Here is a 22,172-nt window from a genome sequence, read left to right on the forward strand (position 1 = left end):
TACAGCTGTAATTATTTTCGACAATTACATTGTTGGCTGTCATAGAAATTTTCAAACTAATTTGATCTGATTTAAGGCACGTTCACACCAAGATTGATAGCTATAAAGATAAATATATTTGCATCCACAACAGTGGACAACGTCATCTGTTTATACTAATCGCAAAGTGCAGTTTTGTCGTCTGCTGCTTTAAATGCTCTCGCTCTTTAAAGCAGGAATAATATGGCAAGCCGTTTTAGCTTAAATTGTATCCAGCGTTACTCGTCGTAATTGCATTTTTACTAGTAAGAATTAAATTTGAGAGCTCTACAATTCAATTCTTACTAGTAGCAATTACAATTAGAGAGCTCTACAAATGAATTTTTACTAGTATGTCTCCATTGACTTCCATTCATTTTTAATTACGGAGCTCTACAATTGAATTGTTACTAGTAAGAATGCAATTACAGAGCTCTTTAATTCAATTACAGAGCTCTGCAATTATACATATCTTTAATTGTTTTTTTTTATTAGTAAAATTTCAATTAGAGAGCTCTGTAATTGCATTCTTACTAGTAAGAATTTAATTAGAGAGCTCTGTAATTGTAATTGTTCCTAGTAATAATTGAATTGTAGAGCTCTCTAATTGGAATTGTTATTAATAGTAATTCAATTGTAGAGCTCCGTAAATAAAAATGAATGGAAGTCAATGGAGACATATGACTAGTAAAAATTCATTTGTAGAGCTCTCTAATTGGAATTGTTACTAGTAAGAATTGAATTGTAGAGCTCTCAAATTTAATTCTTACTAGTAAAAATGCAATTACGACGAGTAACGCTGGATACAATTTAAGCTAAAACGGCTTGCCATAGTAATGATTCTGATTTGCTATCAATGTTTTTATCATTCATCAGTTGGAAAAAATAGCTCTGAAAGTGATTCCAACTATATTGTTTCTCAGTATCGTTATCGTTATAGCTGTGGTGTGAGCTCTGCTATCCTTTTATATTTAGAATGATTTTTAGAACTATATCGTTATCGTCCTTGGTGTGAACGGCTCAGCAACCCAGTTGTCTATGGTGGACGGCATAAGAATCCACTATCACTGCATTAACACTTCCATAGTGTGTGCTAGACTCTTTATTGCTTCCTTAGCTGCGGAGCACCAAGACACCACTCCCGAATCACTCTGTGCAGTAAAAAGGTTTATTAGCGGCCGACCGGGAGTCACTTCAGACACGGCAGAGCAACTCAGAAAACACACGCACACATTTATACCTTGCAGATTAAATTAAAAATACTCAAGTTGCATGACACGTGCCTGCGCTCCACAGCATTCGGATTGGACCTTTTCACGTTTTTCAAAAAGTTTTCTTAATCAATACATGGTTACAAAATGCCCTGCTTTAAACCTTCCTTGTCCCTCTTAAGGTGATGATACACAGGGCAACTTTTTTTTTTTTTTTTTGCCCATTTTCAATGGGAAACTGCCCAAGCAACAATCACTCGGCAAAATTGCTCAAAAAGTTGCCCTGTGTATAATCACCTTTACACTTACCGCTTAACTCACCCTTAAACCTACCCATACCACTAAACCTGTCCTTAACATTACTTGTAATGAACAAGTAATGTTAAAACAACATGAACACATTAGGTACTTTCTACATAACATAGTACATAGTAGTTAAAGACACTTAATTTTAAGCGTGACCATAAAGCTGATTTCCTTCCTTCCAAAGTCAAAGACTGAATGAAGTGATGTATGTAAATACAGTCTGGAGACGACGGGGCTCTTGAATATGGGGGGGCTCAGACAGAGAGCTATGAAGATTTATCAGGTCACCTGGGGCACACTGACAGCCTTTGAGCAGGACATTCAAATGGCTGTTGGGAGAAGGAGCAGGTGATAACGCTCTCCAGCCCCCTCTCCCAGCATGCTCATATTGTGTGTGTGTGACAGAATGCAAGTGCTCTTTGTATGTCTACCTCAAGACAGGGGAAAAGAGGGTTACGAGGGCATTCAGAAGCAAATGAGCAGAGAACCAGCGTCCAGAGACTGTCAGAGAGAGAGAGAGAGAGAGAGAGAGAGAGAGCAGTGCGAGAATCTAAAAGCAAGAGTAAAGCCGTGTCATTTGTCAACTTACCTTCTGATGTCGATAATATACATGGATAGTGTTGTTAAATCAGCTGGTCCAGTAGGAAAATAAAATCATTTAAATATCTCAAGTGATTCTCCCAGAAACCACTGACATTAAATGGAAAAAATGTAACATTCATTTTAATAATTTAATTTAAGGAGAAAAGACAAAAAAAAAAAAAAAAGTAATTTATTTCATCTGAGACAAAAAAAAAAAATGTAAATGAACTATAACTGAAAGCTACATTGATATTAATATTTAAAATATTTTAACATTGATCTTTTTTTTTTTATATATACAATACATAGATGTATAATATACATAGTGTAATATTATATATGGTCCCACTTTAGATTAGGCTACACATATACACTATTAACTAGGAGTTTTCCCTCAATAAACTCCTAATTACTAATATATATTAGTATATTACACACACACACACACATATATATATATATGTGTGTGTGTGTGTGTGTGTGTGTGTGTGTGTGTGTGTGTGTGTGTGTGTGTGTGTGTGTGTGTGTGTGTGTGCAGGACAAGTATTATACTTTTAACCAACTAGTTTGCAAAAGGAGGAATTCACAATTCTCTCACAGAGCACTAGAAAACAGTGATCAACATGATCGTGTTATTGATAGATTTAAATATTCTGATGTATGTATTGGGAAGATGACTTTTTGGATCTAATAAAGGGGATCACATTTGTTGACAACACATCATGTTTGTTTCACATTACTGTCAGAATTTAACATCACGCCCAGCATGGCAACAATATTTAACAAATTGCAATACACTGAAAACTCCAAATGCAAATGTGATTTCCATTTAAGACCACCATGGCATTGTCAAGATGACTGGAAAACAAGATGGATGATTCCATTCTTCCATTCTAATTGACTTTGAATGTTCTAATTCTCCATCTGGCCCTTTCGGAGGTGACAACGTAAACAACATTCCTAGAAGAAAGTGAACGGTGGCAACCCTGACCGGGAGAATAGGCCGGCCTGATCAATCAGCCAACATTGATCCCCTTTAGCACATGTGTAAATATGGCCTGTGCGCCTCTGTGTGAGTGTGTGTTTGGTTTGCATGTGTGTGTGTATGTGTTGGGGTGTTGGGTGTGTGTGTGTGTGGGGGGTGATCAGGAAAAATTCAATGTCCATGTTCGGGGGCATCAAAACTCCTAATTAAGGCTTGAACCCCACTAAAGATAGTCCAAACAAAAGGATGGATGGATGGATGGATGGATGGATGGATGGATGGAGATAGATAGATAGATAGATAGATAGATAGATAGATAGATAGATAGATAGATAGATAGATAGATAGATAGATAGATAGATAGATAGATAGATAGATAGATAGATAGATAGATAGATAGCATGACACTAGCAATGCCAAGGTCATGGGTTCAATTCCCAGGGAAAGTGTTAAGAAGTGATAAAATGCAAATGTGCAACATGAATGTAATGTAAATCACTTAAGATGAAAGCATCTGCCAAACGCACAAATGTAAAATGTCTTTTAGATTGTTGACGGCTGGGTGATGGGATCCCACAATACATTTGCATTATGCAAGATCTGAACCAATTACCGCCCTCAAAAACATTCCTTTAAAAAGTTTAAAAAGTTACAAACCCCCTTTATTCAAGTTGGCATCACTGAATAATGTGTAAAAAAAAAAGTAAAAGTATGTCCTAGATCATCAAGTGTTGGGGTTTGTGTACTATGTTTGGCCCTCTGCGTCCAGTCCTGCTGCTGATGTGCCGTCTCTTCCAAGGACCTCTATTATGCGTTGGGTTTTTTCCTCCTCTCAATGCCCTTGGCTTCAATACGTGTGAAGGCCTGACGCAGGCCACCCCTGCACTGCGGCAGAACCCTGTTTCTCTTCATTTGCGGATCACTAAACAGGACAATCACTCTATCCATCTTTTCATGGGCTATTGTGGTGCCACCCTGCCTTCAGAAAAGGCTCCTTTTCAGTGGGGAACTTTTTTTTCTCTTGCTCGATCTTTCCTTTCCTTTTGATGGGTTTTCTTGGAAGTGGGTGGGGAGGATTTTGATGGTGTATAAGACCCCCCCCCCCATCTCTCCCCCCAAACTTTGTCTGTTATTGCAAGGGCTTTTTTTGGCACATATCAAAGATATGAAGAGAAGTTAGTTGATATGTAGATGCAAAGATACTTAAAGTCAAGTTACTTGTAGAATGTCTGTTGGGAGCATCACAATAAAGAGTTAGCCGATATTAAGCAGACAGTCTGCTGATACGCTAATGACTGCTGGTTGACATGCAGTTGCAAAGTTACTTGTAGTTAGTAGAATGTCTAAAGTGGACCATTGAAATAAAGTGTAACCACATTCATTACTTTAATTTAAAGATTCCGAGTCACTGCGTGTTACATGGCAACGTTGCATATTCTATATGTACTGTAACTTTAACAAACAGCGCAACTAACCATTTTAAACACACTGTCCATGAGTGAGATTAGACATTTACATTTATTAATTTAGCAGACGCTTTTATCCAAAGCAACTTACAAATGGGAACAATAGAAGCAATTAAACTAACAATAGGACAACAATATGCAAGTGCTATATGACCCTCCCCAGTTTAATCAAACGCAGTATGTGTACTTTTTTTAAGATAATAGATATAGAATAGAAGATAAAGTGTTAGTATTAATGGATCAAGTGTTGCTGAAAAAGATGCGTCTTCAGCCGTTTCTTGAAAATGGACACGGACTCACTCGCTCTGGTTGAATTGGTCAGGGAACAGACCAGAAAAAGGTCAGAGAAAGAGATTTCGTGCCTCTTTGAGATGGCACCACAAGACGACGTTCACTTAGACTTATGCATGTGCTTATGTGATCTGCAAATACACAGTTATTAGCATTCCTAAATATAGAATTGTCAGATAAATGGGCTAAAGCAAAGCACTGCTTTAGCAAATCAGGAATTCTTTGAAGAGCCTCTCAAATCCTAATCTCATGGGCAAGCATTTGCACTAGAAGACGGTGCATTGTCTGTGATCTGGTCACTGAAGAGGCTTTTCTGCAGTGCAAGGTGACCCCACCAGCCCCTGTCAACACCCACCCAGAAAATTACAGACTTAAGTCATACAATTATGCATATATGATAGCATGCATTCCTCACTTGATCGGAGGATGTAGCCAATGAAATGCAGCGTTACTGTATGTAGTACATTAGTGCAAGACTTGCCCCTTGAACTAACAGATACTTCTGGTGTCAAATAATGGGCATGGGATAATGCGTCCTCTGTGTATGTGCATTGCCATATCCCCAAAGACCAAGGGTCCATGGACCCAGTTATCATCTCAACAGACTGTCTTTGTTAAGATGACCAGAACACTGAACACAGACATGTTTTAAGACTTCTGGAGAGTTACATAACACTCCCAAACATAAATTCATTGTTATCATGTATAATATTGAATCAACATTGTGTACAATGAATTTATTGATCAAAATGCCATATGAAAGATTGTGAAAAGAGTAGGACATTTCTATTTTCTCTTTTGAAGGTGACGGGTCTGCAGGTTTTCCTCCTGCATGGGTGTTGGGAAATCCATTTATTTCCATTTGGCACCACATTCATCTTAACCACCATTAGTGGAATAAAAGGTAGCACTGGCTTTGGGATTGGAATGGATCCTGTCAACAAAGAGGTTTTGGGGGAAGAGACGCAACTTGGGCCTCATTTTACTTGTTTTTTTTGTGTGGAAATTCTGTTAGTTCTGCTCAAAAATGTGCAGAAAAGCATTACGGAAGTGGTGTGAAATGATTGCAGAACTAAACAGGGAATATTTGGATTATATCATCATGCTTACATTGCAGAAAAAAAGAGGAACCCTCCATCCTTCCTTTCTCTCGAATTTAGAAATCAGCTGTGAAAGAGTTGGGCCCTGAAAGTACTTTGTTAATAGGCTGTGTGTCAAAAGTGACTGTTGTTGTACACTTTAAAACTCCAATGCATGGCCATTATGTCTGAAAATGTACTTATACTTATTCATCTTACATGTTGTTTTCCAGTGTAGCTGTTTCACCTCTCATTATAAAGATTTGATCATGAAGGTGCAAGACATCGCGACATTTCATCAGGCCTTTCATCATCTCTATTTTACGATATTGAAGATTCTCAATACATTGACATTGCAAGCTGTTGTGCCAAACAGATTTCAATTTGAGATCCCCATGAAAACACCTGAATTGAACGCTTTGTGTTCAAGTAAGCATCCCATCCCAAGAGCTAGAGATTACTGGCCTGTTGTTTGCTACAGAATGGACAAGATCAGTACTTGTACACCTGAGGGCACAGGACAAATAGTCAGGGCTTAATGAGATGTAATATGTGCTGAGAAAGACGAAGACTACAGAAGAGGAGAGAGCCTGCAGGTAAAAGTGATAGGTGGAGGGATTAGCTCAAGTGATTGATGACATTAGGTAGCCATTAGCTGTGCGCTAGCATCTGAACATCACAATACTGCGACGAGTACAATGATTTATTTAACTATTTATTACCTGATGTATTGCAGGCTGCTGTAGTAACACGACAAATGTCGTATTTTCTGAAAGATGCATATCTACAAAGCCATCCAATAAATGTCCCTTTGATGCACCATGTCTAGTATAGTGGACATGTCTTACCTTTTAGTGTGTGATGTTACATCTAAACCACCATGGATGATTACCATTGACCTTTACTGACAATTCTATATGCATGGTAACCGTTCATTTATATGGTAATTTACAGAATAAACATGTGCTTTAACATGCGTTTTATTCGAGTCAAAAAGTTTATTTAATATAACTGAAACAGCATAACTACAATAGGTTAATTATACATTAGAAAATGTTTAACAATTGTCACTGTTGTTACAGTATAAAGTGATGCACAAACTGCCTCTCAGATATATAAATAATTTTTTGTTGCAACGGACAGATGTTAACTGATGTATTGATGTTTTGAAATTAAAAAAAGTTTGATTTCTTTATGATTTAATAATTAATACATCCTAGGGCTATATTGTTTCAGGGCATAACTGCAAATTTTATTAATGTACATTGTACAGTTTATGTGCCCTTGTTATTGGCATGATGGATGACAAACTGAAGATATTGACAGTTATAAAGATATAAATGATCCAAAGTTGGGGGAGGAGATGGACGCTTATTGGCAATAGACCGACACCCTGTTCCTGAATCCTTGAAAAAAGATAATCCTTTGTCAGGCTACTTTTGTTTCTTAATCTCGGTGCTCACCAGGAGTCGTTTGCCTCTAGGTAGCCAGAGATAGTTATTTATTGTGCCCTCATCCCTACGCAGGCATCCACATTCACCTTAAACCTCCCAGATGGTAAATGCGCTTAAGACTCCACCTGAACATTACCTGCTCTTTTGTTATATTTTTAAATCCTTTAACAGTTGTTTTTTAGGGAGATCCTTGGATGTAGATTACAGCTGTACCTCATATATATATATATATATATATATATATATATATATATATATATATATATATACACTACCGTTCAAAAGTTTGGGGTCAGTGAGATTTTTTAATGTTTTTAAAAGAAGTATCTTCTGCTCACCAAGGCTGCATTTATTTGATAAAAAACAATAAAAAAACAGTAATATTGTGAAATATTATGACAATTTAAAATGACTGTTTTCTATTTTAATATATTTTAAACTGTAATTTATTCCTGTGATCAAAGCTGAATTTTCAGCATCATTACTCCAGTCTTCAGTGTCACATGATCCTTCAGAAATCATACTAATATGATGATTTGATGCTCAAGAAACATTCATTATTATTATCAGTTGAAAACAATTTGTTTTTTCAAAATTCTTTCAAAAGAACAGCATTTATTTAAAATAGAATATTTTCTAACATTATAAATGTCTTTACTGTAACTTTTGATCAGTTTAACTCATCCTTGATGAATAAAAGTATTGATTTATTTTATTTCTTTCCCCCAAAAATAAAATTAAAATTCTTACTGACCCCAAACTTTGGAACGGTAGTGTTTAATGTTACAAAAGCTTTAGATTTCAGATAAATGCTGTTCTTTTGAACTTTCTATTCATATAGCATCATGAAATAAAAATGTAAAAAACTGTTTTCAACATTGATAATAATCATACATGTTTATTGAGCATCAAATCATCATATTAGAATGATTTCTGAAGGATCATGTGACACTGAAGACTGGAGTAATGATGCTGAAAATTGTGTGTGTGTGTGTGTGTGTATATATATATATATATATATGTGTGTATGTGTGTGGTACTGTGTTTGTACCACACACATACTGACCCAGTTACAGCTTTTGTGCCTTTTTTTCTGAGAATGTATAGGCTAGGCTATACCATAAAAAGGGAGAACATTACTTTGCATTATTTTAACACGTCTAATACTGCAATGAGTAAAAGGCCAAAAGTATTTTTACCCTTGACTAAAACAAATGAATTTTCATTTATTTTCCAGTCATTCATGATTCAGTATGAACATAACTAAAACACTTTTTTTTTCAGGCCTGGAAGACACCAATTTAATATTCCCTGATTTTTCCAGGTTCCCCATGACTGTGGGGAAACCTGCTAAAATTAGGCTATATAGCTTGCATTCAATGCGGGAGTTGGTCACTAAAACATTCTTAAGCTCACTAGTATACTCGAGAATAGCCTTCACGTGCTATGGTAATTATGGTAAATACCAAAAGCCGACGTGGAAAATGCACATGAACACCCCCTCATGATGCACGAGTTGCCGAGATGAGATAACCTTTGACCTTTTCAAAATGGCGGAGAGCAACGCAAGAGTCGTGAATGGTAAGCATTGTAGTACACAACTAAACGTTTTTTGCTACTGTTAGCGGATAGAACCTACACAATTGTAATATAATGCGTTAACACTCAGTGTCAGTTTTAAAAATACCGTTATGGTTTGGTGTTACCTACCCAGAGCAGATGCTAGCTAGCTGTCACTAGGAGCCTCCTAGTAATGAGCGGTCAGGCAATTTACTCACGTGAATGTATTTTGTCTGTAGTGTATCTGTGAGTCCATCTTTTCCCTACATTACGACAACAAAAACACTTGAACACAACACACTGGTAAATACCAGTTCACAAGTGGAAAATATCATCTTTTCCATAGCACGTGAAGGCTCTAATATTCTCCGAACCTATAGGCTAGCATTTGTTGTCTATAAGGCGGAAGTAGAAGAAAATGCGGTGTTAATACTGTCAGGTTACAAAATAGCCTATATATTGTGATAGTTTCAGTCACTTGCAATACCTTGCACACTCCATCAGTAATCCTTAATAAACATTCAGAAACGTGAGAATAACTTGTACTGTAGTCTTTAAAAGTGAAACCGAACTTAAGATGTCGGTTACATGCACTGTGAGTGTGTGCAGATGAAAAAGAGCGAGTTCCGATTGTGCACGAGCGAGCACTGCAACTTCCTATTGGTTTTGCCGTATTTACGGTAGTAGAAGTGCAACTAAAAAATCACATGGTCGGTCATTCATTGTTAGCAACACTTCTGTAGCCCAGCTAATCTTTCTGTCGTGTTGAAGTAATTATTCACTGTTTATTTACAACAGTTTGGGTTCAAAACTTTCCTGAAACAACATTGCTATTAATAGGTGGATCTCAGACAGGAAAAAAAAAAAACATTTTAAGACATTATTTTGAGATAAGTTCGTTATTTTTATTATTAGTACTATACATATAACAAATTCGTTGTTTTCTTTAAAGAGTATTCAATGTTCAACATAAGCTCACAATTTTACATAGGCTATAGCATAGTCTATTATTATGTAAAAGGATGGGCTACTTTTATCTCTAAATGTAAAATATATTTTGCATAGGCCTTTAATACGGTATGTAGACTATCTAGATTTTTTTTTTCTCTCGAATGCATGTTCTAATATGGACGCTTAAAATAATCTTAATTTTAAAAATATAATATAGGCAATTAACTTAATAATGTTCTAAGTAGCAATTGATATCAAAAATGGACTACGGTTTACTAGGCAATAAAATAGGTATACATTAAGGGTGTCGTTGATATCTCTGTATTTAACAAAACAATTAAAGAAAACAAACAGTGCAATGTGAAAAAGTTATTTCAAGGTTCTCTCTTCAACTTCACTCTCGTCAAGTTTTTGGCACAACCAAACTACATGTTTTACGGTAGGACTGAAAGTGGAATGTGTGGAATTTGTAAAGCTCCAATTCAGCAGTGAGGCAGTGAGCTCTTTAAGTGAGAGCGCCCCTATTTGATCAAACTCCATCAAACAATTTGTGTTGTTAACGCTTTGTGTGTGTTTAAACTCCATTGACAAGCCACTATACTCTTTAAAAAGAAGTAACAATGTTTATTTAGGATTCTAAAAGGTACAATGACGTTCTTTCACTGTATTTTCTGAAATATGTAATTTACCTACATGACTTTCAATTGAAACTTTAGGAATTACATTTCGTTATTAAGTTTATTGTTGTTAAGGCTTCTCAGGAGATTTTTTTAAGAATAATAGCCTATATTTTTTCCATTTGCACGAGGAGATTCAGATGAAAGCTGGGGCTGTAGTTCTGCCTGGCAACTGGTGCTCTGTTCATTGGCTTAGGCTAATTTGTGCTTCCTTCTTTCAGGGGAACCCAGAAGTGTTAACTTTCTCTTTTTTTCCACCATGTACAGACCACACATTTGTCTCATGAACGGAAAACACATTCAAGTTTATGCATATAATTTTTTTTGCATAGTCTGTTGTGCCACCAAACTTATAAAAACTAGCCTATCTAAAAAGGTGTCACACAGAATATGATTTAAAAAAATAAAATAAAAAAAAACTTGGATGTTTAAGTTATTTCAACTTAAATTACATTAAACTTTAAAAATGAGTTGAATCTTGTATAACATAAAACAGTTGAAAAGTGCTTAACTTGATGAGTTAAAGCAACGTAAAAACACATGTTGTCATAACTTATTGATCATATCATATATTTTGTTTTACAGTAGCTAGACTTGTAGATGTGAGAAACTTAGGGTCCTGTTCGCAACACTCTAAGAGAAGGGCAGCTGAGTTTCAGTGCACAGGCAGCTTGATTTGGGCTATTATACCGCCCCCTATAGGGTATTTGGGCTATTATACCGCCCCCTATTGGTATACAAATGTTTAAGCAATACACATCCTCGGACCCTTTTACCCCTTCTTTTCACCCCCGATACCCAGCCTGCCCCCTGCACCCCCCGCCGATTCTCGTCACCCGGTATAGGACCTCCTATTTCCATAGTGCTAAAGGAAGGAGCCCAAACACCAGAGAAGATAGTTCTTTAAGACTGATCCTCCACCCTGAGCAGACAAGCCTCTCGCGCGCTCTCACAGGCTCGCGGCTGCTTTGATCTTCCCTTAACGTCATAGGGGAGTTTTGTCTAGCGAGACTTTTAGAGGGTTCAGCAGAGGCAGCAAAGCATCCACGGGACCAGTGTCCGAAACGAGATCCAGTTTTACTTCCCTTTGTCACCGCTTCAACACTGAAGACATGGAACACCAATTGTTTTGCTGTGAAGTGGATACCATAAGAAGAGCTTACCAAGATAGCAACCTGTTGAATGACCGAGTTTTACAGACAATGCTCAAAGCAGAGGAAAACTATCTTCCATCGCCAAATTATTTCAAGTGTGTTCAAAAAGAAATTGTACCTAAAATGAGGAAAATCGTCGCCACATGGATGCTAGAGGTTTGTTTTGGCTAATAGTTTTTTTTTTTTTTTTTTTTTTTTGTATTAGTTGCACAAGTTTGCCTCATGATGATTCTGCTCTTTGGACCCCGAGAACTGTTTAATAAATGTAAATATGTTTTTAATGTAACTTGAGTTATCCATCCCAGACCTTTCACACACTGTTCTAATCTATATTGCTGATTTTTTTTGCGAAATGTTTGATTAGGCCTATTACAAAACTAATATTAATCTTAGGCATGAGACGTTTTCTTTGCTTTCTGATATCGCGTTTTTTTTAAAACCGGTATTTCCGCAATTCGTCTGTTTCGTTTCCTATAATCTAAAGGAAATATAAATAAATTTAGTTTTTATTTCAATTTAATACCAATGTACACGTATGCATTCTCTCTCCTGCCAGTAGCCATCTTTGTTGTCGTTTGCTTAAGTTTTTTATATCTCTAAATTCTAAAATGGAAATATTATTGACATCACTTGCGTAAAAACGCTCACTAGTTGTCCTTTAAATCGCAGGTATAATTTAAACCTAATTTTTGCAAGAAAACGTAGATTTTGTGTCTTAAAAGTTTTGTTTCAGTTTCCCATACCTCCCGCACGACGGTCTAAAAATATTATATTTTTTACATTTCTAACTTCAACATCGTGTTATAAACGGTCGGATTATATAACCCATCGCTTAATTTGGATTTACAAATGTTTAACATTCGATTTAATGCTTTGGAATAATTTATATTAATTTTTGAAACACCCGCTTCTCTGAAATGTCGCATGCTCCTCTTTGTATGTTGAGGCTTTAGAATTCAATTCATTTCACGTCGTTTTTGCCATTAAATTCGAACGATTTTGCTCTCATTTAATAAAGCATACGTTGCACAACATTTACATGTGTTTTAATTCGAGCGAAACAATTTTCTTATATTTTTAAATATTTTTTGAAAAGATGGCGAAGTAGAAAATTGTTTCCTGAACCTAGCTTTGACGCCACCTTTTTGCCTCGGAAAGCAACGACCACTAGCATCAGCAGCAAATTGCAATATTTATACTTTGTGCAACACTTTAGATTCGTATTAACTAACCGATTAAATACTCTTTTTAGCATTCGCACGTGTCTCTTTTCTTATTTAACCCTTTCCATTGCACGTGCACGACTGAGCAGATGCTAAACACGTGGGATAACTCGATAAGATCAAAGCATAGCTAAAAAAAAAAAAAAAATCCTTTCACTTCGTTTATTTAATTCGTGTTTACCAAGATATTTCTTTCTTTCGATTCTCTTTCAGCGAAAAAAAGAATCCCAGCCAATTTTAGCCGATCTTTGTTTTACATTATGTACTTTCTTTTCTTTAAAGGTTTGTGAAGAACAGAAATGCGAAGAGGAAGTTTTTCCATTGGCCATGAACTACCTGGACAGATTTTTATCTGTGGAGCCCACCAAAAAGACCAGATTGCAGCTTTTAGGAGCAACTTGTATGTTTTTGGCCTCTAAAATGAAAGAGACTGTGCCACTAACAGCAGAGAAGTTGTGCATATACACGGACAACTCCGTCCGTCCCGGCGAATTATTGGTAATTATTCAACATTGCATAATTATATACAGCTTGATATTGTTTTCTCATATCACTGTACTTAAGTCAATTTAAAGCATGCAAGTAATGCAGTTTTGCTCAAAGAGATGCACGTGAAAGCCTTGCATTAAAAACCTCAACCAGCTAATTTGGTTGGACTGCAACTGTAAAGCGCATTTGCATAAATATCAAGCGCACATGCTACAAACTGTTTAGTATGTGTGCATTAATTGATTGTAGGCCCTGCAAGTGACTGTGCAATTAATCGACATCTCCATCTAGTGGTCAAAGAGAATATGGAAAATCGTCTGAGCCTTAATGTAAACTTGGGCCTTTTTATATCTCCCTTGCAGCAAATGGAACTGCTGGCACTAAATAAACTGAAGTGGGATCTAGCCTCAGTGACACCGCACGATTTCATCGAACACTTCCTTGCCAAACTGCCTATACATCAGAATTCCAAGCAGATTCTGCGCAAGCATGCCCAGACATTTGTGGCCCTCTGTGCAACAGGTATGTTTCACCATTTGAGTTCATTATCACTTTGTTATATGTGAATATATGACAGTGAATTTGCCTTTTAATAGCTGATCAAGCACATGTTTCGAGTACTTTTCTGTGAACATGCATTGAAGAACCTCCCCCCGTTGCTTTGCTATCAGACGAACTTCTTTATTGCAATGGAAAGAACCATCTCGCTTGTCCTAATTCCTCACTCGCAGTTATTGTAAACCAATATGAGCCTCTGCAAGAGAGAGAGGAAGTCTGTTTCCTTTTGTGGTGATTGCTGTGACTGCACTACAGCTCCTGTGAAGCCCTGCCTGCTTCACGACACCAGTGCTAGTGCATGTGAACCAAAAAGGGGAAACTCTTTTCTGACATTTTTCTTGTGAAAAGGGCTTTGTAACCTGATATTTTCCCATGTCTAGACATCTTGATGTCCAGGTCTCTTTGAGTGAGAGCATTTCACTTTCTTACCCTTGCACCTCATTGTCAAGCAACCTACAGCAGTCAGTTTATCACCTGCCAGGAAGGATTTACTCCGGTATACTTTTTGTCCCTACAGTATACATGGTGGGTATCACCGCAGCTCGCTCCCCTTTTATGTTTATGACCTGCATTTCTTTGGGAAGTAGCCTGGGATCTCAGCCAGGGAGAGTGTGGTTGGACGGATACTGGGAAGGGGGTGGGCGCTGGTGAATGAAATGAATGGGCCGGGGTGAAGGCTCCCCTGCTTTTATGCTCAATTTGTCTTGACAATTGCCCTCTCGTCTCTGAGCTAGCAATGCTAGACGACTTCCTATGAGAAAGTCAGCTGTAATTCTCTACTCGCCATGTGTGGGGCGAAGCGCAATGTGCGAATGTAAGGCTTTGGATTTAGAAGCTCTGCTTATTGTCCGTTCAAGAAATGAGGCACATTGAGGAAGTTGTGGTGTTGGGCGTGTGTCTTCAAAAGTAGGAGTCAGAAATATCTTGAAAACCCCAAGATTTCAATGCACTTTTAGCATTAACGTGCACACAGAGGCATGATTTATGGGGCCTTTTGGGAACGAGAGGGGACCTACAGCAAAGTCCTCTGCCTCCCCCCGAAGGCTTTGAGTCCTGCCGAGGAATGGTGTCGGGCCCCAAATGTCACGGACTCTCCCCTACCAACCCAGCTCTCATTATAGTTTAGTCATGCTATGCTTCATTATGAGCTCAATCCCCTCCCCGGCCTCTCTATTCCTCATTTTATTCCTCATCCAGTTACTTATTGGTGGCTATTTTGAGCATTTGCTAACCAGGTCTGTTTGTTGTTTTCAGATGTCAACTTCATCGCGAGCCCTCCCTCCATGATCGCGGCCGGCAGCGTTGCCGCAGCGGTGCAGGGCTTGTACCTGAAAAGCCCCGATAGTTGCCTCTCGTCCCAGAACCTCACCAACTTCCTCTCGCAAGTCATCAGAAGCGATCCTGTAAGTGTGCCACCTTCCGTGTATTACTTCAGACGTTGCACTTCATTTTACAGTCCTGTTTCCCATTATTATAATTGCAATGTAATAACTAGGTACTAACCCTGAACCTACACTCTTAAAAAGAAAGGTTCTTGAAAGGTTCTTTGTTCCATGAAGAACCTTTAATTTCCAAGGAACCTTGCCAAGGTTCTTTAGATTATAAAAGGGTTCCTCACCATCAATCTCATGTGACCTCACATTGTTGGAGTAAATTTAGAGTAAAAACACCTAAACCTAACCTCAAGTTGTCAACATTTGAAGAGGATCAAAAAAAGTTCATCAATGTTCTAAGACAAGAACATGTGTTGTTCAAACTTTGATGAAAGGTTTTGATCCACTTCAAATGTTGACTACTGTAGTTACCCAGTACCTTAAGTACAGTGCATGTCCGTTAAAATAAAGTGCTGCCATTTCAGAAGACCCGATATGTCGCTTTGTTGCTAACTTCCCTGTTTCCCCCCCCAAAGGACTGCCTGCGATCGTGTCAGGAACAGATCGAGTCCCTGCTGGAATCTAGTCTCAGACAAGCTCAGCAGCACAACATCTCCACAGAGACCAAAAGAGTGGAGGAGGACGTGGACCTCTCTTGCACTCCCACAGACGTCAGAGACATTAACATCTGAACGGATCGCTATTCATCTCGTCTTTGCGACGAGTCTCTTCATCTTTGCTTCTGTTGGGTATGGGCTTTGGCCAAAGGCTTCATGGGACAAGAGGGAAAACGGGCTCCTACCTGCACCCCACCATCCGACCAATACCTCGACAACTTGCCCCTCAGCGCGCCCTAACTGTTGACCGCTGACCGGCACCCCCTGTGGTTTTGACGATTGGGCTATCGCTGGCCCGGACCACCGGTGGAGGACAGGGAAATCTCTCCTTTGCCCCCCCCCTCTATGTCCTAAGTCAAAAATAAAATGAGTGAAAAATGGTATCTAGGATTTTAAAATTGTATAAACGACTACAGTAGTTGTAACTTGCCTTGGCTTGTCGTTAAAAAGACAACCTTGGGTATTTTAAATTCAAGCGTGTCAAAAACTATTTTTGAAAGAGAAGAGACATTATCTGTACGTTCGAGTTCTTTCTCTCATAGATAGTACCTTGTTACACTTGAGTGCTCCCTGCTTTTTCTGCAGTCTAGCCGTGTAAATATATCCCCGCTTGCTATGCGTTTAGTCACTTTATTATAATTCCTAGACAGATTCCCTAACAAGATTCTCTTCTCTTCCAAAATGGTTTATGTAACCGTAGTATATATTTTGTAACGCATGTATTTTTTTGTTATGATCTAGAAGGCTGTGGATTGCCAGGGACTTTTGAGCCCAGATGGGACCATTTCTTTTCAAATCACTGCCTTGACTTCACTGCCATATTAATGTGTAACGTCATCACTGCCATGACACAATAAGCTTATGTCGTGCCTAAAGCTTGCATTGCGGTCCACAGTCTGCTTTTTTGTTTAGATTCATGTATTATCTAAAACCATTCCATTTAAAAAAGAAAAAAAAGCACTTTCAGTCCGTCGTTTAAGGCTGACTTTTAGAAAGATAAAAGAAAGAAATCCACAGTTGTTAAAACAATGGAATGGAGCAAGGGTTGACGGAGCAGGTCTCTTTATCTAAAGTGTTAGTGGTCTGTTAGAGAAAGGAGAAGAGGGGGACATGGAGAAGATATTTGCTTCAATGCTGATGCCAGCGAGGGAACGTTTAAGGTGCGATCCCACAGAACGCATTTCGAAACACTACGTTGTCAAATCAAAGATTAAGACCTATTTATTTCTCTCAGTTCCCCTCTTAAGGCCAGTATGCACGGATGCCCAAGTGTACCTAAGTTCGAAGTATGTATAATGACCCGCTAGTTGCTAACTCGTGACACCATAGTTGATGTACTCTGGTCTAGTAATTGTGGCTTCAAGTAGATTTTGCACAAACCCAGAGATGTCAGTTGTCTTGTGGATCTCTGGAAGGGGAGGAAGATGAGGAGGAGAGATGTTAGAGATGGCAGAGGGAGGCAAAAAAGGGTGATGGCTGGACATCAAAGAGTAAAAGCAGAACTTTAAGAAAGGAATAAAAAAAAAAGAAGAGGAGAACCTGGGAGAAGACACTCCTCATATTTAGCTGCTATGGAGGGATTTCCAGCAAGTATGAAACTTTCAAATGGAAAACAAAAAAAAAACAAAAAAAACAAAAAGAAAAAGACATGCTTCTTTCTCTTGTCTTGTTTTGCTGCTATTTTTGGTTTTGTTTATATAAAATGTCAACACAATGCCATGTAATAGGTTTTAATTTTCTCATAGAAAATTATATTATTGACAACATTTTGGTAGTTTTTTTTTTTTTTTTTTTTATGTGATCAATTTTTGTTAATGTGATTTCTACGCTATGCTATTCCCAAAACAAAGAAACAAACAAAAAAAAAAGACAAAAAAACAACAAAAAGCAGATGAAAAAAATAGTCATATGTTTCTGTTATACCCACAATACCTCAAACTACAGTCGTGATTTAGCATTGATTTAGTCTGGGATTTTTTTCTTTAGTGCTATTGTTATTTTATTTTATTGTTTTGCCTGTTAGTCCTGTTGTAAAATGTAAATGAACATGTTAATCATCATCCTACTGGGTCCTGATGCGAGCGATTAGAAAGCACATTGAATGGAATTGGTGCCATAAACTCTTTGGAGTTTTTTAGCTGTTTCAGTAAAGGAGACTTAAGTCTCTTCTAGCCCATCTTGATGAGTTTATGAAGCTTTTATTTGAAAAATGACACCGTGTGTGACTGCCATGTGTACTTACAAAGCCATAGTTTTGTCTTGTAGTAATTTAACAGTGCAGATGTTCATGTATAAGTGGCTGCCTGTCTTGTTCTGAATTCAGGAGACTTGGTATGTCCCCCATCAAGACGTTGTCTTAATAAATGTGACGCAGCTACAATCAGCAGTGATGTTTCCCTTCATCTTTTTTTTTTTTTTTTTTTTTTTTGCATAAACCCATCAAATTGGTATCCTTGTAAAGAGCCACACATTCAGTACTCATGGGATTCTTCACTCGGTTGTTTGTTGGTTAGTTTCATTCCCTTCAGCCTTTGACATGGTGCTGCTATATGTTTGTATTGAGTCTAGAAGTGATTTGCTGAAAGAGATGCGGTGGCGATAAGCTAGGAATGATGATGGGAGAGGTGATCCAGGACCCAGGGGACACAGATATATTATCCTCTGTAGTATCAGGAATCTTCTCTTTTTTTTTACCTCAAGGTGGAAATTCAACTGAATGATGAAAACTAGCATGTATATCGGTGCGTTTCACAAACACACACCAAGAGACTGTCATGCAATTGAGGAAAGGAGGCCGTGGAGGTCCCAAGCTTTTCTCTTGAATGTGTTTAGGGGGAATTGAGAAGTGATTGACTGCATCCTCCCTTCCCCACATGATAAAAGCTTGGCATTGTGTCTCAAACCTGTAGTCTTTTAGTTCAATATGGTATTCATTCCCAAGGATCAAAATGTGGTGATCCTGAAATACAATGTTTGATTTTTTTATTTTTATTATTGTTCACAAACCGGTCACTGGTCTGAAATGCACAATCTTGCTGACCCATCTTAGACATGAGGTTAACTAGAATAAAACTTGAGCTTCAAAAACCACTCGTCTCGCGTGATTTGTATTTGTATTGTGCTCGCACAGCTTTTGATGCTAAACGTTAAAGGGATAGAAAATCCCGCACATTTCCAACCTTTGTGTCTATACAATGAAAGACTTTCATTGTCTATCCCTTTAAGTCATGACATTTTATTGTTTTATCAGGCTAATGAATTTGATAGTCATTAATTAAATAAAAAATGTGGAAAAAATGTATTCTGATATATTTTGGTCTAATAAGCATGAAAAATGTCGGTAACTTTATTTTACAGTGTCTTTGTTACATGTACTTAACAGTAAATTATGCATAATTACATGCAACTAACCCTCAACCAAATCCTAACCCTATAGTAAGTACATGTTGTTAATTAGTATTACTCAGTACTTAAGGTTACACTTTATTTGAAGGTTACAGTTACAGTGTAATTATATATTTAAGTACTGAGTAATATTAAGCAACTACATGTACTTACTATATTTCCCTATAATGGGTTAGGGTAGGATTAGGGTTTGGTTGAGGGTTAGTTGCATGTAATTATGCATAATTTAGTACATGTAACATATGTAACAAGGACACTGTCAAATAAAGAGTTACCGTACGTAAATGTACAGTATAATTACATTGTAACAATGACACCTTAAAATAAAGTGTAACCAAAATGTCTTTCAACAAGCACCCTCTTAAGAAATGCTAAATATTAACCCATCATTAACGTTTTGGCAAGGTTCTCCCAAGGTTATGAACAAATGTTATTCCAGTAACGTAAAGAAAACGTTCATTCAAAGTTGCCCGGTCTTTAAAAATGTTCTCAAAATGTTTGCACGAAAACATTATTCATACATCGTTCATGGAACGTTTCGGAATGTTTAGAGAACATTTAAATGTAACATTCCCATAATGTTTGCAAAATGGAATGTCCCCTTAATATTAACATAACCAAGAAAAAAACTGGATGTTTTATCCATTCTGCGAACATTCAGAAATAACGTAATGGCGACATTAGCAAAACGTTCTTAGAACATATTTTTGTTTGCTGGGAAAATGGCCCAATTTCTCTCAATTCACCCTTATGGCACATGGAAAACGGAATGCTTAAGATATTAAATATATCAGCAATTGCATAGTAAGAAAAAGATTGTCAGGCCGTCTTTGAGTCAAACGCCTTCAAAGATAAGCAGCTGGAAACAGGATGCTCTTGATTTACTAAATATTAATTAACCAGGAAATTGAAGATATGTTTGATGTGCACAGCTCAAGCAGATTCAGAAATTAACAACATTTTAGAGGAAGTGAATGTTGAACCTTGCTGAGGCGAGAAAGGATTGGTCTGTTGAGTAAATAAACGCTGTTCTCTCATGTGTCAAGCAGGTGATACCCTTCTTTTATTGTCAAAGTATTATCTGGCATCCCCGACAGACAGTCTTTGATGTTGTGTTTTGAAACACACTGCAGACATCAGTGAGGAGACTGCAAGAAAGAAAGAACTCGGACTATTTCACGCACCTACGCTACTGACTGAGGTCTGAGATAATACTGTGTCTTTGGCTTTTGGCATCTCAGTGTCTGCGGTTTCAGATGAAGGAGCCACATTGCTCCCCTCATACACACTGTTCCAAAAGGCTAAAGTGCTACCTTTCGAAGGTTTGCCTTTCCAAGATCTGACATTGTGGCTGCATGCAAAAACTAAACTCTGTTCACGTGTGAAAAGTGCATGTAGTCTCCCAGCCAACTTTTTCATGGTGGGGCCAATGTACTCAGCTAACAAAAAAATGAACAAAGAACTAGTGGTGACGAAGGCTGACAGTGTTGTCTCCTCTCGTCAGCTGCGTCTCGGCCAAAAAGCTGCGCTTGAACACACCAAAGGGACTAAAGGCATGGTTGTAAGGAAACAACTATATCAGCAGGTATCATCAATAGTCTATTTTCGTCTGAAACTGAAACTAGGACTGCACATATACAAACCGTAAACAAAGCAGCGCTTGCATGCCATTTTGAATATCAATCATCAAAGCTCAGGCAAGATGAGGTAAAATTATAACAGCCTTCTGTCTGTACCATCTTGTCTTCTTTGCTCGCTTTCATCACTTTCATGTTTATTCTCGTGCACTGACTCGTTTGCTAAACTGAACAGCCAATCCGATGCTGAATCCAACTTTGCGGAACACGCTGAAAAAACAAAGCCAACCAATGCTCAAAAACAGCCCAATATTGCCCGATGGCGGACCGTCGGCTTGGAGTGTCCCCGCCTTAAGAACGTTCTGTTATGAAAAGTTATAAAAGTGTTATTTCCGAATGTTCAAAACATCCAATTTTTTTAATGTTTTTAAAAAGTATTTTGTTGGTTATGTACGACCGTTAATGAAACATTCCATTTTGTTAACATTATGGAAATGTAACTTTTGAGTGTTCTCTGAACAAATGTTAGAGGAACGTCCAATTAAAACATTTCAGAAAAACTGTTCCATGAACAAAGTACAAGTAGGTGTTTGCGATAACGTTTTCATAACATTTTAAAAGACCAGATAACTTTGAACGAATAATATTAACGCTTATTGGAAGAACGTTTGTTCATAACTTTGAGAGAGCCTTGCCAAAACATTAGCCAAAGATCTGAGAAGCTGGGTAGGTACGATATGGTCTTGAGGTATATCTACGTGGGTTTGTCCATGGGTGCATGTCCATACTGGAGCTAATTCAGATATAGGTACGGCATGAAACCCATGGACAAACCCATGTACGGCCCATACCTCAAGACCATATAGTGCCTACATTGGTCCCACCAACACAATCTCACAGCAATTCGTAACTATTTTACGTTTTGCTTAATTGGTGGCTAATCTCAAATCTAATTCAAACCTGCAACCACTACAACATTTGAAAATCATGGCGCATCACACACTACAAGATACTCTTAAAATTATCATGCCAGATTTAGCACCTCACGTGATCTCACTAAATCATTCAATTTAAAATGCGGCCCGCAAGATTTGATCTGTAAATGCCTCACTGTGACAGACATGAGCGGTGTGCTTCGGATCAAAGCTGCAAGTAGACTTTTGATGCATTAAGGTGAAGCAGAATTTATAGTGTCC

General features: G+C 37.8%; 1 protein-coding gene across 1 annotated transcript; it reads left to right on the plus strand.

Annotated features, from left to right (window-relative positions):
* The first annotated feature begins 10,567 nt into the window (after positions 1-10,567).
* ccnd1 (cyclin D1) lies at positions 10,568-17,524 on the plus strand. The gene is made up of 5 exons (XM_084108478.1): positions 10,568-11,890; positions 13,240-13,455; positions 13,809-13,968; positions 15,259-15,407; positions 15,914-17,524. Exons 1-5 carry the CDS (start codon positions 11,693-11,695, stop codon positions 16,067-16,069), a joined length of 879 nt encoding a protein of 292 aa, XP_083964604.1. The 5' UTR covers positions 10,568-11,692; the 3' UTR covers positions 16,070-17,524.
* Positions 17,525-22,172: the final 4,648 nt, after the last annotated feature.

The sequence above is a fragment of the Abramis brama genome (genome assembly GCF_963993115.1).
Source record: "Abramis brama genome assembly, chromosome: 3".
NCBI classification, from domain to species: domain Eukaryota; kingdom Metazoa; phylum Chordata; class Actinopteri; order Cypriniformes; family Leuciscidae; genus Abramis; species Abramis brama.